The 27,395-nt window shown below is 38.2% G+C and overlaps 1 protein-coding gene across 1 annotated transcript in view; it reads right to left on the bottom strand.

Moving 5' to 3' along the window:
- LOC124794194 (aldo-keto reductase family 1 member A1-like) overlaps nucleotides 1-27,395 on the bottom strand; it is a 143,414-nt gene that overhangs the window by 15,603 nt on the left and 100,416 nt on the right. Inside the window, exons 2-4 of the mRNA XM_047258079.1 lie at nucleotides 25,602-25,769; nucleotides 19,788-19,988; nucleotides 7,313-7,569 (exon numbers count right to left, since the gene is read on the bottom strand). Coding sequence (XP_047114035.1) covers nucleotides 7,313-7,569; nucleotides 19,788-19,988; nucleotides 25,602-25,769 — 626 coding nt within the window. The remainder of the gene's footprint in view (nucleotides 1-7,312; nucleotides 7,570-19,787; nucleotides 19,989-25,601; nucleotides 25,770-27,395) is intronic.

The raw sequence follows: 27,395 nt of genomic DNA on the forward strand, positions 1-27,395 counted from the left end.
CAAGCTGTTTTTCATTGGATTGGTGCATAAGTCCAAGCCATTCTTCATTGGATTGCCACTCTTGCTTTGTAAAGCCTTAGTTTTTTGTTATTCCATTGTTTTTCTTCTGTTTTGAGTTTAAATGTTGCAAACATGGACTTGCATGTTGTTAACAGCTTGTTCTAACCATTTGCAAGACTAGTCAGTATGGAATGTCAAGTAGAGAAAAGTGAACATTTCCAGTAGATTTTACTCTTTGACTTTAATTAAGGATCTAGTGCTGCAGAAACCAAGGGAAGAATTTGTGATCTGTACAGGAGAGAAGTATTTGCTAAGAAGACACCATGGGAATGGTTTTCTTGTTTCCAAGAAGCAAAATTTTACTTGTGTGATGAACTACATTCCAGAAGACCTTTCTCTGATGAAAACTGCCTAAATCAGTTGGTTCAAAATAATCCTTGCCAAACAATGCAGTAATTGGCATAATTTATGTAATGTGATCACAAAACAATTGTGTGCCACTTGTATTCATTGGATAAGGTGCAAACATTGGGTACCACATATTAAGAGGTACTAACAAAAATCAGCGAATAACCAATGTTCATGTTTGCTGGCCCATTATAGTTTTGTCTATTGTAGGCACACAATTATATACCATATTCTCTAGATTTAGCCCCTTCTGATTATCACCTTACAGATGATGAGATGATTAAACTTGCATGCTCAAAATATTAAGTTGTGCAGTTGGTGAAATCAAACAGGCATTCCTCATCATGAACTGCTACTAAGGAAGTTAAAAATAACAGCTGCTGTGTACACATAACAACTAAGATGACTTGCAGTTGCTACTGAAAACAAAACACATGGTAAACCTGTGCTGTTATACCATGATAATGCATGCCTGCATAAGGTCGCAATCATGACATATGCATTTGCTCAACTTGGTTGGCAACCACCTCCTCACCTTCCATATTCTCTCGACTTAGCGCGTACTCATTATAACGTTTTCTGGTCTCTCTCTCTCTCTCTCTCTCTCTCTCTCTCTCTCTCTCACACACACACACACACACACACACACACACACACACACACTCCTCCCCCCCCCCCTCTCCCTCTCTTTGACAGCATTCTGGGACAAGTGTTTAAGTGTTTCATGATGAAGTTTCTCTTAGCACTGGGTAACAGATTTCTTTCACTTAAAACCACAACAGTTCTGTAGGAGAGGCTCTGAGCTCCAGCCAGAACACTGTCAGGCAATCACTAATGAAGAATGAATATATATTGGGTAGTGTGTCAATCTTGTTATCATGTATTATATTGTAATGTAATGTTGTGTACTGTATGCTAATGAAATAAACCCATGGCTTTGAAAAATTGGCATGAACTTATCCACCGACTCTATATTATACAGTACATATACCAAGGAAATTTATTGATGTCAAGTATACAGACAAGAGAAAAGAGCACTGTGACTCTATAAATACTTTCAATGATTGGTATGACTTTGCTTTAAAATGAATGATAGTCTGTTTGCTCAGTCCACTGAGAAAAACTTGGAATGTAAAGACTGAAATGTTAACTTCTACTTGCCAATAAATATGGACAGTTTCTTCTTTCTATCATAAGGCCTTAAATGTTATGCAGGTTACTGTCACCTCATTTTATTTTTAACAGGTATATTTTTATTTATTACCTGTTTAACCTGTCAAGGCCTTCTCCTACATCTAACCAGGTGTTTTACGTATTTTGCGTCACATATATTTCAGTAAGCATGTTATACCACATTTTGGAATTAAAAATTACAATACTATAGGTAAACAGAAAAAAAAAAAACACACACACACACACACACACACACACACACACACACACACAAACACAAACAGCTCATTATACTTGTATAGCAATAATTAGAAATTATGGAAAGGTATGTTTTTACTTATGAGCACTAGCAGCAAGCAGCAAAGCACATGAGAAAATGAGGTGAAGGAATGTGATAACACACAGGTAATGAACAGAGAGAAAAGAAGGTGGCACGACTCAGAAAGAAAAGAAAAGAGAAATGAGCATAAATGGGAGAAGATAGGAGTACAGGGGTAGTTGGCCCTCTATATTAATTTTTGAGGAAAACATTAGGAATGTGACATAAGGAACTGCTTCAACTTCCTCTCAAATGCAGCAGGGCATTGAATTATGCACAAAGTGCAGTGGAGCTTGCTACAGAGACAGGCAACAATGACAGTGAAGGAGTTTCAAATACTTTTGTTTTGTGAATGGGCTCTGTTAGAGTACTAGATAAATAGGACCTTTGTTTCAGTTATGATGCCATGATAGGTGTTTAATCTCTAGTGTGAGGTAATGGGATGCTCGAGCACGGAGGAGCTGGTGAAGTAGGAAATCATCTGGTATTCATGTAATTTATCTGGTTGCAACCACCGCAACTGTGCATGTGAAGCACTGACATGGTCATATCAACAGATGTTGAAGATGTGACACACACAAACATTCATGGTTAGTTCTAATTGTCTTGTGTTTTCACTACTTATTTCATGTTGAATTACATCACAACAGTGGAGTTGTAGTTAAAGAAATGCTTGCATGAGTTTACACTTCACATCCTGTGGAAATATGTTACAAAACTTTTTGAGGGTGTAGAGGTTATCATAAGTGTTCAGGCAAATTGTGATAGTGTTCTCTGCCCAACTGAGACGGTCACCTGGAGATACACCCAAGTTCTTCACTGTTTTCTGATAAGGTACTGGAATACCATTGAGTCAAATAGGAGGCAACTGTTCACAGATTTCTGAACTTATTAATTTCTTATGGGATACCAATATAACTTGTGACTTCTTTGCATTTAGTTTAAGCCCCAGGTTTTTCTCCCATGTTACTACTGAAGACAGATTATCATTTGTCTAAAATATTGCAGCATCTATATTTTCAGATGTGGCTCTTAGGTAAAGCTGGAATTTGTTGGCATAGAAATGATATTTACAGAAATACAGAACCAACAAAATATCATGCACATACAAGGAAAACAAGAGTGGGCCTGAGAGTGGCCCCTGTGGCACTCCTGAGACAATATGTTTCAAGAATGATTTTTCATTCCCACAGACAACCCATTGCTGTCTGTTTCTAATGTAGCTTTCGAACTACTTCAGTGCCACATCTGAGAAACATGGCATTCAATTTTTCTAAGCAGAATAATAAAGTTGACAGTGTAAAAAGCTTTGCTAAAGTCTAGTAGTGTCAATATTGTGATACCATGTTTGTTGATGGCATATTTCACATCATCAGTTACCTTAATTAGTACACTGTTTGTACTGTAGTTTTAACAAAATGTGGACTGATATTTGCCATACAGGTTGAATTTGCGCAAATGTTCAGTGATTTGGTCATGAACAACATACTTCAAGGCTTTGGAAACAGCAGGTGACATATTTATTGGTCAGAAACCAGGCAATGTGGGTTTTTGGTCCACGCATTAGTTGGACTATGCTTTTCCATGGAGTGAGATATATTCCATTTATGACAGAAAAATTATATATTTCACTTAAGATAGGTATTAAGCCATTGGTGACATTGTTGCTCATGGTTAAGCTGATACCATCATTGCCTATCACTTCAGAGTAAATTATTATTATAGTTTCTTTTGTCACATTTATTGTACATGTTTTAGATGTAAAGTGTCATGGTTAGTTATATAGATTGTGGACTCTTGTGACAGTTTTTTGACACCTGTGGGTTGACTGGTGGTAGAGAAGAATTAATTCAGTTCAACAGCTGAGACCTGAAAAGCAGTTCCTGATTTTGCCTTACTAATATCCGTGTCATATAGATTCTTCCACAGCCTCACAGATGTCATATTTCAGCACACAATGGAACAAGGAAGCCTGATTTTGGCATTGTAAATGCATTTCTTTACCCTGTTTCACAGCTTTTTATATTCTTTGTAACATTCAGATTTGTCTTGAAATGTCTATGAGCAACATCCCTATCATTCATTATTTGATGTAATTCAGTTGTCACCCATGAAGCAGGAGATTTTCTTCCAACAGATTGTGTGTATAAGGGGATGTTTGCCACACAGAGCAGTAAGTTTATTAGTGAGTCATTGCTTTGGCAAGAATTGTAGGCTGTCTGATTATTTTATGCCATGAGGTTCCGGAGCAATCAGCTGTTATGGCATCACATTCTAGATGTTTAATGTTCCTACAAGTTATGTGATGCATTATCAGCTTTGGAGGCTGCACAGAGTAAACCAGGAATATTACTGACAGGATTGGAGCCAAAGTTTGACCTATATCTCTTACTTTGTCAATGTTTTTCATTATGATTACTGTCTTGGCTATCAAATTTTATTAACACAAGAGGTGTCATGACTGTCAAATTTGATTAATGTAAGAGATGTCACGGTTATCAGATTCTAGTAATGTAAGGAGATGCACAACGCAGCTGGAGGGAAGTAGAGTGAGCCGTAGCAATGACAACACACAGAGGTGAAAGTGAAGCACTCACAGAGCATGGTCACTGACAGACAATAAATGCTTGTATTCAATGTTCATAACAGTGGCCAGACAGCCAAAGCAAAACACAAGAATGGTAGCAAAGTCACCTGCATCTGAGAAACATTTCAACTGAGGTTGGGTGTTTCTGGAAAATAGGGAAGAGTCAGAGAAAAGTGACATTATGTGAGAAACTCATCCAAGAGACCTGAAAAATCAGTATATAAGCAGTCAGCACAGGGAAATAAGTCCATCAGTCCTGTGAGTTACAAGGCATGAATACCAGAAAGCAGCTAGGGTAGTACAACAACCAAGTCATCAGGAGCTATCACTACATAGTGACACTTTGATGCTAATGCAGTAAAAACTACAAGAAGTCTGTACACATTTGAGGGAGGACAACTGAGTTTCTGATAGTGAGGGTAAAGCAACACTATGAGAGAAACTCGTCCAAGAGCCCTGAAAAATCAGTATGTAAGTGGCCACCACAGGAAAATAAGTCAGTCAGTACCATGAGCAAGAAGGAGTGATTACCAGGAATCAGCAACAACCAAGTCATCAGGAGAAGTCACTATATAGTGGCACATTGACGTTGATTCAGTACGAACTGTCAGAAGTCTGTACACATTCAATGGAGGACAAGTGAGTTTCTGATAAGCATTCAGCAACAGTTATTATCTAGATTGTTTCTGTCTGTTGGAAAATAATGAGCTCTATAGATTTTGTCTTCTGTAGGGGCAACGAGTACTAGGTGTTTATTTATTTTTTTTTTTAAACACACACATCAAAAAAAGTTTTGCATCACCACGGTTCCCAGAACTCCTGGAGACAGATGTTGACTGTGGATATTGTATCACAGACACAGTACCTTTGACTGTTCAGAGATGTCCCTGAACCTGCCCAAAGATGTAAACAACCATGCATAAGCAGATGAGCAGTGCCTATTAGATGGAGAGGGTCCAACGGCTGATCAGTTCCAGTCATTCCACCAGGAAGGAGGTACACGTCTTGTGTTGTCTGCTGTAATTCAACCATGCCTAGGTGGTCAATACTGCAGTTTGATCATGTCTGGATTTTTACTTTGTGCCAGGAAGGGCTCTCAACAAGGGAAGTGTCCAGGCATCTCAGAGTGAACCAAAGCGATGTTGTTTGGACAGCAGTGGATGACCTCTATGGATGACCTCTACCTATGAATTATGGTTCGAAGGAACCCCGACAGGAATGCCACCATGTTGAATGATGCTTTTTGTGCAGCGCAGCCACGGGACATCGTGTTATGACTCAAACTATGCGCAATAGGCTGCATGATGCGCAACTTCACTCCCAACGTCCATCTTTGCAACCACGACACCATGCAGTTCTACAAATGGGCCCAACAACATGCAGGATGGACTGCTCATGATTGGCATCACATTCTCTTCATCGATGAGTGTCGCATATGCCTTCAACCAGAAAATCATCGAAGACGTGTTTGGAGGCAACCCAGTCAGGCTGAACACCTTACACACTCTTCAATGAGTGCAGCAAGGTGGAGGTTCCCTGCTGTTTTGGGATTGTATTATGTGGGGCTGACGTACGGCACTGGAGGTCATGGAAGGCGCAGTAGTGGCTGTATGATACGCGAATGCCATCCACCGACTGATAGTGCAATCATATCAGCAGCATACTGGTGAGGCATTCTTCTTCATGGATGACAATTCGTGCCCCTATCATACACATCTCATGACTGACTTCCTTCAGGAAAATGACATTGGATAAATAGAGTGGCCAGCATGTTCTCCAGACATGAACCCTATCGTACATGCCTGGGATACATTGAAAAGGGCTGTTTATGAATGACGTGGCCCACCAACCACTCTGAGGGATCTATCCCGAATTGCCATTGTGGAGTGGGACAATCTGGACCAACAGTGCCTTGATGAACTTGTGGATAGTATGCCATGATGAATACAGGCATACATCAATGCAAGAGGACTGCTACTGGGTATTAGAGGTACCAGTGTGTACAGCAATCTGGACCACCAGCTCTGAAGGTTTCACTGTGTGGTTGTACAACATGCAATGTGTGGTTTTTATGAGCAATAAAAGTGGTGGAAATGATGTTTATGTTGATCTCTATTCCAATTTTATGCACAGGTTCCCGGACTCTCGGAACCGAGGTGATGCAAAACTTTATTTGATGTGTGTATAAAGAGGAACAAGTTGTGTTGTAGTTATCACAACATGTTACAAGCAAAGTGCTCATCTCCGACAGCAAAAGGTAGAATTCAGAAACATGAAGTTGGAGGGAAGGATTAATATATGGTGGTAGAGTGTACTCACTGATTTGCAAAGATATAAATCCACTGTAAGACACCTCTGTGAATCAGGTTGAACTATCGGAAAATAAACTGGATAAGAAGACAACAACTTCTCTACATTTCAAAATCACCTCTGGTAAGCGCCCTAGGAGACTTTCTCCCTCTCACTCCATTAATGATAACTCTCAGCCCACTTTGTCATCAACACCCTGATTGTGCCACACAGGCCACATCTTTGTCCAAGCTGGCAACAGAACCTGTTACAGGATGTGACATTATATCTACAAGAGTGTGACTGCTAGCCATACAGGGTGTAGGTTGTAATGGAACAATGTTTATGTTGTTGCAGTGAAAGTGTCTCTCACAAAGTATATGTTCATAACTCCCATTACGATGACATGTTCATAATGATGCTGAAGTGAATGTACCATGTCTTTAACAGTGGACATTATAACAATCCTTCAAGAAAAACTAAAAGTTTTCCTTTTCTCAGTCAGCTATAAATGTACTGAGTTTTAAATGACTTACATTTCAGGGTCATCCCCAATCATCTTCACAAAACTTTGTAGTCCAGGTGATCCAATTGGTGCATAAGCACAAACTGATATGTCCAGTGCATGACAGAAAGCGACAAGTTCACGCTGTTGAAAATATACGTGCAATTCCACCTGTAGATTTGCGGGTACAATGCGAGCAGAATCTGTAATTCGCTTTATCTGGTTTGAATTAAAGTTAGACAGTCCAATAGCACGAGTTAAACCAGCATCCACGAGTTTTTCCATTGCCTGAGAAGAGAAAGTAGCAAAATTTCATATTTATTAAAAAATAAAATAGAAGAAGAAAAAAGACGGAGTAGCAAAAGCACAACATCAACAGCAATAAAATATTTTTAATAATTTAACATAATGCAGAATACATAATTTATTTTATCTGAAAATATGCCATAGTGTAACAAACTATTTTTAAAAAGTACTACACTATTTTACTGATGTGACTGAGGCAATTGTTATTAACCATTTAATAAAAATCTGTCTAGTCACACAGATGACTTTCTATTTCACACATGGTAAACCCAAACTCCATTGACAAAATTCTGGAGGTTGTTCAGGGATAAAAATATTTAGACATAAGGGACCTGTGATCTCCAGTATCTTATAACAGAATAATTGCATTTTGTTTGATTTCTTATCTACATCTATCTTTCCTTCTGTACTGCACTGAAATATCTGCTCAAATTGTGAATGTCGATATCATTTGCTGTGTGTCTTGTTTGGTTACAGACTTGCTTGATTCACTCAATGTACTTGCTATTGACAACAATAATGTCCACTTTACTCTTCTCCCTCAAGCTTCGATTCAGTACTGCTATTTTGCCAGCAGTGTTTGTTGTGTGTTAACAGAGATAAAAAGTGGTATGGATAGGTTTCTCAGAAGAATTGGCCGATATGGTATGGTTTCACTGAAGGTATTGCAAAAGCTGTGTGACAATGCTATATTGAGTTGCTCCATCAGTGATGATAACCACATCACAGTAATCTTGAATCTGCCCATAGATGGCCTCAAGAAATCAGATACTTCTGTGTTAAAATGGAAGATAATGGCCAGAATGCCCAGTCTGAAAGTCAATGTGTTGCACATGATTGGTGACAATTGTGTAATACTTAACTGTGATCATGTCACCATCCCATAAGCTCATTTGGTTGCACACATTTGCCACATCTTACCTGTTTTTCTCATGGGGCAAAAAGCCATAGCAAAGGAGCTGGTCAGTAAATACCTGTGAACACTCAAGCAATATAAATCCTTATTTTCCTATTATAGGAAAATAAGGATTTATATTTGTTTGATGAAGAACAGAATGGTGTATTTTCAGGATTGATACTTTTATCTCACAAACAGCTACACTTGTTTGTTCATGGGCTACTGTAATTAAAATGTATCAAAACTAGTGGTCAATCAAGTAAATGATAAACATGTTGTGCAAGTGTACAGGAAAGTTGATGGTTGCAAGCATGTCAGCTATCAACTTTCCTTCACATTGCACAACGTGTTTGTCAATTACGTGATTCGCCATTAGCTTGGTAAGTGTCAGCTTTGACATCTGGTACATATCAACAATTACAATTGAGCCAATCACTACACAATACAGCACTTTCAACCTAGCATAGTACACCATTATTACAGTCACATATATGGAGTACTTCAGTATATGGCCACCACAAACCCCTAGCTTGAAGAATCTTGTAAAACACATACCAATTGGCAAGTAAGCTATGTGATTATTTTTATGAAATATTTTGAGTCAACAGTCTTCTGACAGGTTTGATGCAGCCCATCACAAAGTCCTTTTTTGTGCCAACCTCTTCATCCCAGAATGTCCTCAATTATTTGTTGTATGCATTCCAGTCTCTGTCTCCCTCTACAATTTTTATCCTCTACAGTTCACACTAGTACTATGGAAGTTCTTTCCTGATTTCTTAACAAATGTCCTATCATCATGTCTCTTCTTCATGTCAGTGTTATCTATATGTTCCTTTCTTCACTGATACTTCAGGGAACCTTCTCATTTCTTATCAGTGCACCTAATTTTCAATATTCTTCTGTAGCAATACATCGCAATTGCTCTGATTCTCTTCTTTTCTGCTTTTGCCACAGTCCAAGATTCATTGCCATAAAATTCTAAGCTCCAAACATACACCCATAAAAATATCTTCCTGAAATTAAGACTTACATTAAATACTAGTAGACTTTGTTTAGCCATGAATGCCCTCTCTGAGTGTACTAGTCTGCTTTTTATGTCATCTTTGCTCCATCCATCATGTATTGCTTTGCTTCCAAGATAGAGGAATTCTCCCATTTCATGTAGTTTGTGGTCACCAGTTTTAATTTGAAGTTTATTGCTAATCTTAATGCTGCTGCTCCACATTACTTTTGTCTGTTTACACTAAATCCATATGCTGTGCTCATTGGACTGTTCATTTCATTCAACACATACTGTAATTCCTCTTCACTTTCACTGAGGGGAGCAATGTCATCATAAAACCTTATCTCCTTTCACACTGCTTTTAATCGCAGTGTTAAAAGTGTTTTTCTTTTTTTAATTGCTTCTACAACGCATCCTTGTCTTACACCCTTTTCAATCCAATACTTTTTTCTTGGTCTTCCATTTTCATTGTCCCCTCTTGGTGCTTGTTCACATTTTATATTACCCATCTTTCCCTATAGCTTGATCCTATTTTTCTCAGAATTTTGAACCTCTTTCACCATTTATATAGTTGAAGTCTTTTTCAGTGGTGTTCATTTTAGCAGTATCTACAGCCTTAGAGAATCTCAAATGTGGTTCATCCTTCATCAGTGCAGCAGCATTCAGTGGCATAGCAAACACAACTAGCACCTGGGGCATGAAGCATTATTGACCCCCCACACCACATCGGCATCCAGGGCACAACACTTTACTGGTGCTGCCCCCCTCCTGGGAAATCAGGGTTCTATGCTACACTCTACAGGTGTCCTCTCCCCCTCCAGGAACATAATAGTAATATACAGATTGTACTCTAATAATAATACATTCTCCATAAAATCTTGTTATTTCTTGGAGACCATTTGGCACTCTCTGCAAGTGGCGTTCGGGGCATGACAAACCCCCCACCCCATTCCCCTTGCTATGCTGCTACCAGTGTCCTACTTTTCTCTGTATTTACTCTCTTTGACAATTCTCTTCAACTTCAATCTACTCTTCGCCATTACTACATGGTGATCCAAGTCTATATCTGCTCCTGAGTATGCCTTACAACCCTATATCTGATTATGGAATCTTTGTCTCGACATAATGTAATCCATGTGTAATATTCCCATGTCTCTGGTCTTTTACAAATACCCCCCTCCTCTGGTTACTTTTGGACAATGTATTGGTTACTACCAGCTAAAATTTGTTGCAGAACTCAATTAGTCTTTCTCCTGTCTTATTCTTATTACCAAGCCCATAGTTTCCTGTAACCCTGTCGTATGTTCCTTCCCCCACTGTCACATTCCGATTAGCCATGATTATTATATTATCAACTTCCTTTAAATACTGAATTACTCATTCAATATCTTTGTATACTTTCTCTGTTTCTTCTTCTTCTTCTTCTTCTTCTTCTTCTGGCAATATGTATACCTGAACTATTATTGTTGGTGTTGTTCTGTTGTTGGTTGTGATGGTGACAATGTTATCACTGAACTGTTAACAGTAGCTCACCCTCTGCCACTGGAGAGACCATCATGACACTTTGTGTGGATACACATTATGTAATAGTTTCCATTGGCTTCTGCATCCTCATGCTGTTGATCATTGCCAATTCTTCCACCATTTGGAGGAATTTTCCCATCCCCAGAGCAAGAGGTTGCCCTACTTCTACCTAACGTCTTTGGCTGGCATAGCTGATGACTTTCATTCAAAATTTAAGCAGTAAGTGGTATTGAACCCCAGACTCAGGACACTTTGATTACTAGTCAAAGACACTATCCCTAGACCATAGTCACTACACAGTGTAATGTGAAGAAACATTTTTTTTTACAACCTATTAAAATGATTCATTTTTCATGATGGGGTATGTTACCAATGCAAAGACGAGTGTATACTATAGTGAAAACTGTCTCAGTTGAACAACAGCATGCATCCATTACAGATGCTACAAGCTGCTAAATTAACATTCACATTTGGAATAATTTTTCACATCTTCTGGTAGCCTATCCCAGTATTCTGTTTCTGGCTTGGACAGCAACTACACAGCTGTTCAGAGGTTCTGCAATGTGGTGAGCTTGTGCGCCAGTTGAAACCACACAAGTGTTACCCACTTTTTTTGTACTTAAGTTAGATTGACTGATTGATTGGTCTGTTTCGTCATGTTTGTACATAGTTACAAACTGATATTGGACAAGTAATTTTTTTGTGAGATGATGAGATGAGACAATGTGAATTTATGTGATGATTATAAATTGTATATCTACTACAATATAAATAAATTTGCATACATAAAACTGTAAGCAAATGTATACATACAGATTACTGTCTTCATGCTCTCCTCAAGAACTTTCATCAACTTTCTAGTTAAAAAGCAAGAGGATTTTTACATCAATGTGTTGATCACAGCTTACAATTTCTATAAAGAACTTCTCCAGGTAATTACCTTAGCACAGAAGAGTTCATGTGGGCAACGAGGTTTGGATCCTTCCATTCAAGGGTTATGCTGGCAATAGCATAGTAATCAGTAGGGACTACCACACTAGAAAGGACAGATGAATGTATCTCATAATGATTTGTGTTCTCCTGTCTCTATTAGTGCTTGGAGCTTCTGGGAGGAGTCACTAGCTCAGAGGCTCCTGACTCCCATCCTAAACCTTTTCCTCTACTCATTCTGTCCTATAATGGTGTAGGATGGATTCTGTAGGGATGGTGATTCTGAATACAATCCTCCCAACTTTGAAGGAGCTAAGTAACATACCCTCTGCTGTGCTCACTGTGCAGAACACTCTTAATGTGGCCATGGGGTGTCAAAAGTCAATTATAAGCTTAACTAGCATAAACTAGTGGTTCCTGATGCGCAGATAATTATCCCTCAGGGGATAAAACTAAATTATCTGAGGGACAAGAAAAAATGGCTTGATTATGGTTTAATCATTACTCTAAATTATTTTAAATAAATAATCTTCATCTGTTAGCAATTAGCTAGACAGTGCCTCTGTATTAAATCTCATTTTTCATAAATGGAATTTGATGCTCATGGTTGTCAGAATTGAGTTACTATTGCCGTTATTCACATATACAAGAACAATACTGCTTGAACTACTGCTATGAAAAATTTCCCTTCCCTAGATGCGGTCACTTTCAAGGCTTAATGTTGTCCGAGACTTCGTGGTCATATTCTGCCTCTGCTAGTGCTTCTGTTGCTGGTGATACAATATAATGAGAATGAAAGTTGCTCCTCACCATATAGTGGAGATACTGAGTCACAGATAGGCACAACAAAATGACTTTCACAATTAAAGCTTTCGGCCATTAAGACCTTCGTCAACCACAGACACACATATGCATACACACACACTCACTCAAATGCAACTCACACACATGACTACAGTCTCAGGCAACTGAAACCACACTGCAAACAGCGGCACCAGTGCATGATGGGAGTGGTGACTGGGTGGGGGTAAGCAGGAGGCTGGGGCAGGGAGGGGGAGCGATAATATGGTGAGGGTGGCAGACAGTGAAATGCTGCAGGTTAAATGGAGCATAGGGGAGAGGTGGGGAGGGGGAGTAGTGGAAAAGGAGAGAAATAAAGAGACCAGGTGTGGTGGTGGAATTACGGCTGTGCAGTGTTGGAACGCGAACAGGGAAGGGGCTGGATGGGTGAAGACAATGACTAATGAATGTTGGGGCCAGAAGGGTTATGGGAAAGTAGGATGCATTGCAGGGAAAGTTCCCACCAGCACAATTCAGAAAAGCTGGCATTGGTGGGAAGGATCCATATGGCAGGCAATGTGTTCAGCAACAGGGTGGTCCACAGGTTTCTTGGCTACAGTTTGTTGGTGGCAATTCATGCAGACAGACAGTTTGGTCATTGTCATGCCTACATAGAATGCAGCACAGTGGTTGCAGCTTAACTTGTAGACCACATGACTGGTTTCACAGGTAGCCCTGCCTTTGATGGGATACGTGGTGTTAGTGACTGGACTGGAGTAGGTGGTGGGAGGAGGATGTATGAGACAGGTCTTGCATCTAGGTCTATTACAGGGGTATGAGCCATGAGGAAAGGGATTGGCAGCAGGGGTTGTGTAAGGATGGATGAGTACATTGTGTAGGTACGGTGGACAGCAGAATACCACTGTGGGAGGGGTGGTAAGGATAGTGGGTAGGACATTTCTTAATTGTGAGAGTCTTTGTGTTGTGCCTATCTAAGACTCGGCATCTCAACCATATGTGAGAAGCAACTTTCCTTCTCGTAATATTGTTACATCCCATCCTGGATTTTCCATTGTTTGATTGTTGCTGTTAATAAGCTGTTGTGTTTCATTCTAGGTGTTTTGCAAATTAAGACCTGATGATATGTTATGTATTTTAATTAAAGGACATGGAGACACTGCTAAATTTTGTTTAACGAGTGCTTGGGCTACATAAACATCTTTTTAAAAAATAAAATGTACTGATCTTGCCACAAGCTGAGAAGTGATTTATTCTTTTTAAGCCACTTCACGCCTTCAACACAGTATCCTGACCCTGGGGAACACTCTGTATGCTCTATAAATCACACAGCTATTGCTGTCTTAACATGGTGTCTATAGATTTACTGTAGAAGGTCTGCTGTTAAAAACCCATTCACACATTCTCAGTTGACTGATAAATAGCATGCAGCAGTTGCATATTGATTTTCTTTACATCACTATAGCAAGATGGTACTGTGAGAGAAAGGTGACAGTGCCGTGTAATATGACAGGTTTGACAGCAATGGTGCTCTGGAATCTGCTGTCAAGAAATAATTATAGATGGCAAGTTGCGAGGTGACTCCCAAGCCACACACGCAAGTGTGGTCCAAGTAGATATTGCCAAGAATTTCTGATGAGGGGGGAGAGCAGTAATAGAGGAAGCACCTGACCACAGCACATGAAAATAGTGAGATTCTGTCTGCATTTGAAACTAAAATACAGATTCACTAAAAATACTAAAATTGTCTCTACTAAAGCTATAATAAATCTGAAAACAGTATTGAAATCACAAGAAAAAGACAGTTCCTATAAAAATATCACCATGTTTGCACTACTATTACAAAATAAAATATTAACAATAGTTTACAAAGCCATCTAACAATTATAACAAAGGATACCAACATGTTGCCTGTGCACATGATATAGGAAATGTTTGAGCATGAAATCCACTAACAGGTGAGTGTGTTTGGCATAAGGGTAAATTAAACTACCTAATTATTATAAACAAAACTGCTTAAATTACTACTGCTGTGTGCCCAAAACAAAGTTCTCCTTAAACACACAAAACAGCTAGCCTCTGCACAGATAGTTTATAGAAATATTTAACTGTCTATGTTTATTTAATGAAAAATTTGAATGTTAATATTTGCGAGATGACATTTGAGTAATTTAGTTAATTCAGTACAGAAAGAAAAAAGGAGCACTTTTGACTAGTGATTGCAGATCCAATTCATGCAATGTTGAAAATGTAATAAGGAGATGGAATATATAACAATGTGTAAATGAAATGATACTACCCTTAAATGTATGTATACAAAATTAAGTAATGCAGGCACGGCTGAAAAATACTAACGCGAATTCTTTGCAGATGAATGGAAAAGCTGGTAAAGCCGGCCTTGGGGAAGATCAGATTAAAATTCCGTAGAAATGTTGGAACACGTGAGGCAATACTGACCCTACGACTTATCTTAGAAAACAGATTAAGGAAAGGCAAACCGACGTTTCTATCATTTGTAGACTTAGAGTAAGGTTTTGACAATGTTGACTGGAATACTCTCTTTCAAATTCTGAAGATGGTAGGGGTAAAATACAGGGAGCGAAAGGCTATTTACAATTTGTACAGAAACCAGATGGCAGATAGAAGAGTCGAGGGGCACGAAAGGGAAGCAGTGGTTGGGAAGAGAGTGAGACAGGGTTGTAGCCTATCCTCAATGTTATTCAATCTGTATATTGAGCAAGCAGTAAAGGAAACAGAAGAAAACTTCAGAGTAGGAGTTAAAATCCATGGAGAAGAAATAAAAACTTTGAGGTTCGCCGATGACATTGTAATTCTGTCAGAGACAGCAAAGGACCTGGAAGAGCAGGTGAATAGAATTGTCAGTGTCTTGAAAGGAGGATATAAGACGAACACCAACAAAAGCAAAATGAGGATAATGGCATGTAGTCGAATTAAATCGGGTGATGCTGTGTGAATTAGATTCGGAGATGAGATGCTTAAAGTAGTAAATGAGTTTATTTGGGGAGCAAAATTACTGATGATGGTTGAAGTAGAGAGCAATGGCAAGGAAAGCGTTTCTGAAGAAGAGAAAGTTGTAAACAGATTATAGATTTAAGTGTCAGGAAGTCGTTTCTGAAAGTATTTGTGTTGAGTGTAGCCATGTATGGAAGTGAAAAGTGGATGATAAATAGTTTAGACAAGAAGAGAATAGAAGCTTTCAAAATGTTGTGCTAAGAAGAATGCTGAAGATTAGACAGATAGCTCACATAACTAATGAGGAGGTATTGAATAGAATTGGAGAGAAGAGAAATTTGTGGCCCAACTTGACTAGAAGAAGGGATCGGTTGGTAGGGCATATTCTGAGGCATCAAGGGATCACCAATTTAGTATTGGACAGCAGTGTGGAGGGTAAAATCGTAGAGGGAGACCAAGAGATGAACACACTAAACTGATTCAGAAGGATGTAGGTTGCATCTACATCTAGATATACATCCATACTCAGAAAGCCACCTGACGGTGTGTGGCGGAGGGTACCTTGAGTACTTCTATTGGTTCTCCCTTCCATTCCAGTCTCGTATTGTTTGTGGAAAGAAGGATTGTCAGTATGCCTCTGTGTGGGCTCTAATCTCTCTGATTTTATCCTCATGGTCTCTTCGTTAGATATATGTAGGAGGGAGCAATATACTGCTTGACTCCTCGGTGAAGGTATGTTCTCAAAACTTCAACAAAAGCCCGTACCGAGCTACTGAGCGTCTCTCCTGCAGAGTCTTCCACTGGAGTTTATCTGTCATCTCCATAACGCTTTCGCGATTACTAAATGATCCTATAACGAAGCACGCTGTTCTCCGTTGATCTTCTCTATCTCTTCTATCAACCCTATCTGGTATGGATCCCACACTACTGAGCAGTATTCAAGCAGTGGGCGAACAAGTGTACTGTAACCTACGTCCTTCGTTTTCATATTGCATTTCCTTAGGATTCTTCCAATGAATCTCAGTCTGGCACCTGCTTTACCGACGATCAACTTTATATGATCATTCCATTTTAAATCACTCCTAATGCGCACTCCCAGATAATTTATGAAATTAACGGCTTCCAGTTGCTGACTTGCTATATTGTAGCTAAATGATAAGGGATCTTTCTTTCTATGTATTCACAGCACATTACACTAGGTACTGGGAGATGAAGAACCTTGCAAAGGATAGAGTAGCATGGAGAGTTGCATCAAACCAGTCTCTGGACTGAAGACCACCACAAAAACAACAACAACAACAACAACGTCTGGTATATTTCAAGCCTGTGCAATGATTATGTAAATGAATGATGGTCAGGCATATAGATATTCTTTTGAGCAGAGTGGCAGGTCATGTGATATAACCACATGTGTTACAACTGTGACATAACTGAGAACAGAGTGTGCAGGGCTGCCATCGGGGTCTTTTGCTGGGGGATGCTGTCTGGGCAAGATTGGTTGAGCTGTCACAGTGCCATTCGTATTTGACTGTATTCTGAGTTACGCACATTCCTGTGTGTGCTTATATGGAATTTAGTTACTGTATATCAGTTGGTGATTTTGAGACCTTGAAACTATCATATGATGGTCTACTTGTTGCAAGGAGATTTGACTGAATTTGTAAAGCGCTAGGAATCCATAAAATCTTAAATGAATTGAAGTGCACTGCTCAATGATTTTGCTTTATGGTAACCATTGCCTGCAACTGCTCTGCCCACTCTGCTAGAACAATCATTAATAATTTCACCTTTACTGTTGTGGATAGCATTATCCTGTGTAGGGCCATCATTCAAAGAAAATTTGTCTTCTATTAATAAATCAGAAGTAAAATTTGAATGTGTGGTTAGTCTACATCATTATCATAAGGGATCATTACCTTAATTTCCTGTTAATTAATCATTTATATTTATTCATATTGTATACATGTAACATTCATTGATTTCTGACATAGCCCCCTTGATAATCTTTAGACACTTGCATAAGGACATAATGCAACAGCGTTCAACCAAACCTCTTTGTAGATAAGCCACCTCACAGTTCTCTTAGGTTGTGTATTTGTTCTGTGGTGGATTGAGAGCTGTAAGTAGTTACGAAACCCCATCTCCAGGCATGTTACAGCATCATGCTGTACTGTTCACTGCATTTACAAATGATGTTCTATTATCTTCACACAGTGTGAGATTGACAATGATATTGTTACAGCCACAGCTACAGCTATAGATTACAGTCATCCATTAAACTAAATTCAGCAATATCTCACATCCTTTAATTCAAATATCTAACATATCATCAGGACTTAATTTACAAAAACAGTTTACCAACATCAATAGGTGCACCAGCAGATGCAGAATATGAATACAGTGTCTTTTACAACATCAGAGTCCTGAAAGCGATGATATGTTAGTGAGGGAAATTTTCCATAGCATTAATTCCAACAAAAGTAATCCAATTCTGGCCTACATGAATATCAGTCTACATCAGTGTAAAATCAATTTAATAGCACAAAAAACTGAATGACCACAAAATAATTTCTGATATGTAGTTGTGACTGTATCACTATGACAGTCACTCTCAACATCATAAAGCTGTCTCTAGATGGTAGGCTGCTACCTATAAATATAAACACAGTGAACAGAATGGCGTGGTGTCAACGTGCAGTAGCGACAAACACAAAATTAAAATGACAGCAACTGCTCACCATTTATACAGGGATCACACCAACTGATAACATGCAAGTGGGTATTCAACGACAGACCACCTATAGAAATACTAGAGGGAGTCTGCTTTATCAGCATTTACAAGCATTATCATCATCATCATCAAACATCTGACACCCACTGGCCTCGAGCAGATTTCAAGCCATCATAAAGGCGATGGGTGGGTGTACCCCTGTCCACTAATAGGTGTCTGGCAACTTTTGATCAGATACTGTGTGTTCATTCACTTTAGGTGTGTGTTGGCACACACCACTAATAATTTTGTGGTTGATACACATTCTATGAGCTCATGAGAGTTACTGTTGGGTTTTCTGGTTATGTGGAAACTAGTGCTTAATTTGTTGTTTTTCTATCCACCTGCACACATGCATGAACGTTTCTCCAGCTTTTTCATCAATACATGTGGTGACTCATCAAGGATGATAATGTTACTGTCATCAGCTAACATCACTGTTTCACCATGTTTGACTCTCTGGGAAGAATTGTTGATGTATATCAAGAATATACTGGTCCAAGCTTTAAACGGGACACCCCCCATAATGACTTGCCTCCTTCCACAGCCAAATTTGTTCAAAAGTTATGATCACCAACAATAAACTTTTCATGTGAATTTCCTTCATTTATTATTGAAGGGGTGGATGAATGTCTATGTCTCCAGCTGATAAACAGATTACCTGTACACATTGTCCAGCTCTGTACTGACTGAAAACTTAATGTGATGGGCTCAGTTAACACTGGGTGTGATAGACAACTATGTACAATCTCAATACAGAGAGCTATTTCTGGGAAGTGATAGGGTTCAAATCGGTGTCCTTCCTTCAGTGCATTCCTGAAGCTGTACTACAACAAGATAATTGACATTCATACATTGCAATGAATGTTTGAGACGTCTCTATAAGAGAGATACTGCTTTTCCTTGGCCAGTCCATTCACTTTTCTTCAGAGACTAGTACGCTAATCCAATGGTCAAAATATGTGAACTGACTGAGACTGAAGCTACCTAAAATGTTATTCCTCCAGGATGCATAAAAAAACTTGTTTCATTCAGTGCTGAGATGTGTCAAAGCAGCATTTGCAAGTTTCCTAAATATTAATTATGAGCATGTAACAGTATTTTAAAGCTCTGTATCTTCAATCATTTCTTTGTATCACTATAGGTCATATGTGGAATAAATTTCCTTCCTTTTTATGTGACATGACATTACAAATATAACAGTGGTGTACAAAAATTTCATTCAATAATTTTGATGACAATGACTACCTGAAGTAGGCCCCTAGTGCTACAATAATTATTTAAATTTGTTGTCAGTACTTTACCTTCCACACACTTATGATGTCTGTTTCCTTATCTACAAGCAGTGCACCAGACTCATCTCGAGGCAACATGTCACCTTCTCTCTCGACAAGACCACATGGATGGTGGACCAAATACAAATCTAAATAGTCCAACTGCAGGGCTGCCAGTGATCTTTTGATGTATTTTTCTACTCTGTCAGGGTGGTTTCCAAAGTTAGGCAACTGAAAAACAACAAATAATTTTCTTATACACATCTACATGCAACATTAATAAGTGCATAAATTACATAATCAGTTTCAAATTACATTTTTAAATCAAAAATCAAGGATGGGGCTTCAAATTATATTTTTATGTTATCATTACTCTACAAAATTATGTTTAAGTACTAATATCTCTGCACCTGGAATGAAAACATACTGAGTCAGCAATAATTAAACAATTGATTACATCATTCACTTATTCAATTTCATTTCTGTTCTTTTCAGAATCTGAAGTTAGTTTGTAGGCTCTTAGTTGTATAGACAGACAGCAGTGCTTCACTGCCCAGTTTGGGAAATCTTTTAAGAGGTGTTGCATTAGTTTTCAAGGTCCAAGCAAGATCCATAAATGCCATGAATGGCACTTATCGTATGTTTTATACTCTTGCTGGTGGTACACACATCATCAGTATAATATGTGATGCTCTCAAGAGACAATACAGCATGTCATTGGTGTCTGCAGAAATTTTTCTAAAATGGGGCACAATTCAAAATTTAACAGTTTTGGTATAAATGATTCAATGAATTAAAAAGATGTGTCATACCACATGGACTAAATTTGACAAGAATTACACAGAACTTATTGTATCTCAAAGATTTGATAGTTATTTATGTAAAGTACATCTTTTTATGTCACTAATATGAACATGGGTGCCACCTTTTTGATTCAACAGTCTGAAATGAGATCCTCATAGGACTAAATCCTGCATTTCCAATTACTTATTAAGTAAAGCTGGTAAATATTCACAAAAATAATTTATTCTCACTCTGATAATGTTGGGTTGAATGTCAAAATTAAAAATCTGAAATGGAAGAAAACATCAGAATGACAGACAATTCTGCTGGATTTCAATAAAATTGCCACATTTATACTCCTTGAAATGGAGAACAGGGGGACAGACTTTTAAGAAAGGATTGTTCAACTTTGATGCTTCCTATAATATTTTACATCTGTTTATGTTAATGGATTCATTGAACTACTTCTATGGTTCCTGCATTTTTAGTGTTGGCTGCCATAGCTGAAATGCATAAGTGTATCCCATGACCAGTATATGACTAGACGAATGTGAAACCTTCCCAAACCATCCTCAAATTGACCAACAGAATCATTTCTTTGCAGCCTAGAACTTTTCCATCCCGTCTTTCCCATTTGTCACATTAATGTGCAGCATGTCTACTAGAATGCAGAAGTCTTAGTTCTGTGACTGAATATGACACTGTGTTACATGCTTAGACTTTGATAAGGTCTTGATTCTGGCATTCACATGTTTTCGACCTTGAAATTTCACACTGTTTTCCCTATCTGCTAACACAGAAAATTATATTGTTCTTTCTTTGGCTGCTGTGTTTGGGATCAAATATAGATGTACACACCTGGAATGTAACATGCCTGGTTCTTTTGAATGTACTACAACAGCTCTGCTGTGTTAAACGGAATGCAGAATCAGCAAGCTATTATGGATTTTCATTTTCTACAAACAAATGGTAACTACTGTTGTGATTCCAGCATGCTTGAAGGGGAAGATTGGTTGGTTGACAGATTTGGGGGAGGGAACCAAACAGTGAGGTCATTGGGAAGGATGGGGAAGGAAGTCAGCCATGCCCTTTCAAAGGAACCTTCCAACCATTTGCATGTAGCGATTTAGGTAAATCATGGAAAACCTAAATCAGGATAGCTAAACACGGATTCAAATAGTCCAGTGTGCTAACCAATGTGCCACCTCACATTGAAGGGGAAGGCAGTCAATATGGGAACTGGGAACAGGTGACTGGTATGTATCCTCCTGCTATTTTATGCACCAGGAATCTGAGCTGGAATCTGTGTGTTAGTGTGTTTGACAGGATCCTTTCTGCAGTTCATTAAGGGCTGAATGAGGAAGCAACAGAAAAAGACTGAAGATGTTATTTTTGGCAAGGTTCTTCAAAAGCGTATATCAATCTTCATTGCATATCTGTACCAAACTGCAGCTGCAGTAAGGCATCAAAAGAATTTACCATGAACAGAGTGAGAACTAAGAAAACCAAAGGTATATATATCTGACTGCATTTACATGCACAGTGAGAATGTACTTAATTCATTAGATAAGAAACTAGGGGTTACTGGCAGTTTCTGTAATCTGTCAAAAGCCTTCGACTGTGTGAATCACAGATTTCTCTTAAATGAATTAGAATATTCTGGCATCACTGGCAGTGCTGCAAAATGGTTTGAGTCACACCTGACTAACAGGAAACAAGGGGTGTCATTACAAGATACCTGTGGAGTAAGCAATCAGTCTTCATCTGACTGCGAACACATGCGGTTTCTGTTCCTCACAGTTCCATCTTGGATCCATTGCTTTTTCTTGTGAACATTAATGACCTCTCATTTTTTACATTTCCAGATGCTAATTCTGTTTTGTTTGCAGATGATACAAACTTTGCAATAAATAGCAAGTCAAATACAGATTTGGAAATGGCTGCTAATCAAATTTTCACGGAAATTAATACATGGCTTAAAACTAATTCACTGCCTTTAAACTTTGAAAAGACTCACTATATGCAATTCAGAACCTGGAAGATATTTTCTTCTGGTATGTGTATAACATATGAAGACATGCAGGTAGAAGAGGTCGACAGTGTCAGGATTACAACTCCCAGTTGGGAAGGCCATACCATACAATTGCTGAAGTGCCTAAACAAGTCTGTGTTTGCAAATGTGGGTGATGTCAGACATGGAACATATAAATACAAAAAAACTTGCATACTTACTTTCATTCTGTTATGTCATAAGGGATCACATTCTAGGGCAACTCATCAAACCAAGCAAAAGTTTCTTGAGTGCAAAAGCATGTAATGAGTGAGACTCATTTGTGGTGTAAATTCAAGAACATCATATAGTAACCTGTTCACTGAACTGGGTATTCTAGCCACTCTTTCTCAGTATATTGATTCCTTAATGAAATTTGTTGCAAATAATATGTCTCTATTTCCAACTAGTAGCTCAATACATAGTGTCAATGCTAGGAACAAGAACAATCTCTGTAAAGACCTAAAATCACTTACCTTGGTCCAGAAAGGGGTCTAATATTCAGGGGCACACATTTTCAATAAATTGCCAGTAACCACTAAAACCTTGGTTCTGGATAAACATAGTTTATATGGAGTTTGAAAGACTTTTTAGTAGGCAACTTCTTCTGCTCTATAGACGAATATCTTAACAGGGCTGTTAGAACAACTTAAGAAAAATTGTCTGTTAGATTTCAGTTTTGATGGCACTTGGTCACAACAGTTAAGATTACGTATTTTGTGTACAATAAATTTATTAAAAGTACAGAACTATGTTTCATTCTGACATTGTATTAGTTCTGTAAATATTAGCAGTTCCAGTTTACTATAATGTATTCACATATATTGACAGTCTTCTGACAAATGATCAGGGAAGTGAGTATTATATTCAGATTTCTGTGTTCTTTATGTTATACTTCCTGGCATGTTCCACTCCCATGAGAATCATCTCATTTTTGGGTCTATGGAACAAAAACCGAATCTAGTGCAATCATGTTCATTTGGGTTAAGGTCAGGGAGTAAGTTGGCCACTCTATATCAACTATATTTTTCATGTTGAAGGCATTTTTCCCCTGCATTATCATCTGCCAAACGAAACCAAGGCCCGTTTACATCATGCAAAAGGTTGAAATGCCATCCCATGAGGTCATTCCTAAGGAGCACAGTCACAACAGTACACATGAAGCTGCCCAAACAAGAGCCCTGGTACCACCATATCAATTCTTCCACAATATCAGCCAGGTTGTAAAATGTCATATGGATGTCCTAGACAGTAGGCACTCAGCATCTCTCTCCATAATAGATGTAGATATCTGACTCATCTTGAATAGGCAAGCACCCCATTATTCCTTGATTCATATATTAATTGACACAAGTAATGCTTTTGTACAACGGAAATGCATCTGGTAGGACACTAAACATACAACAGTAATTTCTAAAAGTCCAAGATAGATTCTTATGGAAGATGTGTAGCCCAAAGGCTGCCATGATGTATCTAACAGATACTATTTCGGTTGAGTGTCTTCAGACTTAAGACAGCAATGATGCTGGCTCCGAGATGAATCATTTGTATGTACATACTACCACTGAATGTTTTATGCCTCCTCTTGGGACATAAAACAACATTTCAGATGACACTCAGCTCCTAGCATATCTCACGCACCTAATCTACCAATGATCCATGAATATTTAACGCCATCCATATGTGTTTACTGTGCCACCTTGTTACCCTGTGAATCACCTCATGCACTGCATGTTGTTTGTACCTAAAATCCAGTCAGAACTGAAACACTGGAGACTTCAGCACAGGCACACTATATGAGCTCATAATTTTGAGCCAAATTCATCTTGTATTTGTTTGTTGTACAGCTGCATTTCAGTCCACACAGAGTCATATGACAGGCTTTTACATGGGTCTTAAAGACCCCTTCAGTTACAGGTGTTAGTGCAGTTGGAAGATTTCTGTGAGGAGATATTTCTTTCATACACACCACAAAAATGTCCTGTCTGCTCTTTTAAGTCTCTCTTTCTTTGCCTTCACATACTGTTTCTTTACTACAGCTGTCACTCATGTTTGTCATGTCAAAACTATTATACAATCTTGGCATCTCGAACTCCGCTCTTAAAGTAAATATGGCTCTTTACTACAGTTGTCAGCCAAACATACTCTAACCACTATTCATTAACTATTAAAAACCAGTCTGGAGTCTTCAGTCTCTAAGGAGTCTTTTCGGAGAGTACAAATGCTCATTCAAGTACTACTTGAAAGTAAGAAAATATTAGCTACCTTTTTATCTAGGGGGAAAAAAGTTACAATGCAACAGAAGTTTACAAGATTTTCATGTCTTCATAAGTTTAATTTTATATGAAAGCTACACCCCTTAAGAATATATTTAATATATGAAAAATGAAAATTTTAAAATAAATCAAAGTTGCATGTTTGTCATTAATGAAATCATTTCTGCAGAGAAGGCCAAAGGTTAGTATTGAGCAACATCAGCACGGTTTTGTGGGCATGCAAATGGACTGTAGGGGCTGTCTATAGTAATGGTAATTGCAGCTGACAGGTATTTTCATTAATTTACAGTTATTGTTGTATCTCTAGCTTATGGTATATTTTATAATTTCCTCACCACAAAGAGAACACAAAATAGCTATAGACAACTAAACAATGTAAATAAATACAAATTATCAATAGACAATTAAACAATGTAAATAAACATTTTAACTAACAGAAGTGCTGTTACTTTGAAAAATTCTATTTTGGGCCAGATACATCCATCTTCTGCTTATCTACTGCTGCTGTTTCATATTTACATAACTACAGTCCTTACTGATACATACTGAGGTTTTATATGTGAGCTGGAAGATTATAGAGTTATTTTACTACATACATTTTTCTTACAAGCTTTTTTAGTCATGTAAACCACACGTTTTATAAAGGAGCATTTAATTAGGTAAGCAATTATCAGTAGCAAACTCACAAATATGAGAGATACTGTAGGGTTAGATCAATGATGGCTGTAATGTTACCTTTGTCACAATAAACAATTCTTCCCTTTTGACCTTTCCTGAATCCAACCATTTCTTCAAAGCTCTCCCAATAGGAGCTTCATTCATATAAACATAAGCTGTGTCAATGTGCCTGTAACCAGCTTCTAGGGCTGTATTTATTGCTGTTTCCACTTCTTCATCGGTTGCCTGAAAACAATATGTCCATCAGAAACATAAATAATGACATTACAAAGTTTAAAGGTGCATACTACAAACAGAAAAGTTCAATAGTGTCTTCTCTGCTTTATTTACATCTTTATTGGTCTCTAGTAAAAAATGTTTGTAGTAATAAAACAAAAATAATGGCATTCCAAGAAAAGAATCCACTCAGATAGAAAATCGTTTTAGATCACTTTTAGAACAGGTCTCTCAGATCTCCCACATAGGCTACGACATAAGTTTTGATTTTGACTTTGATACTGAAAAGAAAATTCACATTTTGCAAGCTATGTGTGGTATCATTAGTAGAAGATTGTGCCATTAAATACAAAATGAGAGCACCATAAAATTGTATAAAGTGATGGCGGCTCCTGTCTTATGCTATGGAAGTGAAAACCGGGTGTCAAAAATAAAGGTCAAACAGCAGAGATGAGGTTCCCTATGGAGGACAAAGGGCTGCACAAGACAAGACATGACTAGAAATGAAGATATCAGAACATAATTAAATATCTTCAACAAGAATAAAACAATTCAAAAGCATAATGAAAATTAAAAACAATACCTCATGAGAATGCCAGGTCATAGAATTCCCAGAAGATCCTGAACTAAAAATCAAATGGGAAAAGAGATATTACCTGTTTGTAAGTTTCGAACAAGAATAGCCAAACCTTTGAAACAAAGATGATGATGGTGAGATAGGTAGCTATAAAGTGCACAGAAATGTTGGAATACCAACTCTTTGCTGTAAATTCAGAATATTTCAACATTTACTGTTCTTTTAAACCATTAGCCTCCTTACTCTTGCCATGTGCATCTGTAAGAGTTTGTTTAGAGAGAGAGTGAGGGGGGCAAGTTTGCGACAACTAAACATAAGTAAGTCATAGCAATTGCTAAGGTCCTAGTATTGTCTCCTGTAATCAGTCACAGAAAGCTACAAGTGACCATTAGAGAAGTGTAGCGGAATCATGAAAAATCACTTCTGGAAGTCTATGAAAAATCCACAATTAATAAAAATTCTGTCTAAATTTACACCAATACTCTGCAAATCGCTGAAGTTCATGGCAGAGGACACTATCTATATCCATTATTAGGGCTTCTTCCCATTCCATTTACAATGGAGCACAGAAAGAATGCCCCTATGTGTGCTGTAATTAATTTAATCTTGACCTCACAGTCCATCAAAGAGATACACAGGGTGTTGTGTGTACTCTTGGAGTCATCATTTAAAGCTGGTTCTTGTAATAAGCTTCCTCAGGATAGTTTGCATCTAACTTCAAGTGTCTGCCAGTTCAGTTTCTTCAGCACCTCTGTGATATTCTCCCATTAGTCAAACAAACCTGTTACCATTCGTGCTGCTCTTTGCCACATACATTCAATATCTCATGTTATTCCTAGTTGGTACAGGTCCCCCCACACACTTGAGCTATATGCTAGGATGTCTCACACAAATGATTTGCCAGCAATCTCCTTTGTAGACTAACTACACTTCCCTAGTATTCTACTAATGAACCAAAGTCTATCACCTGCTTTACCTACGACTGAGTTTATGAGATTGTTCCATTTCACATCCCTACAAAGTGTTACAACCAGGTATTTGTACGATTTGACTGATTC

This window comes from Schistocerca piceifrons, chromosome 1 (assembly GCF_021461385.2).
Source record: "Schistocerca piceifrons isolate TAMUIC-IGC-003096 chromosome 1, iqSchPice1.1, whole genome shotgun sequence".
Taxonomy (NCBI): Eukaryota; Metazoa; Arthropoda; class Insecta; order Orthoptera; family Acrididae; genus Schistocerca; species Schistocerca piceifrons.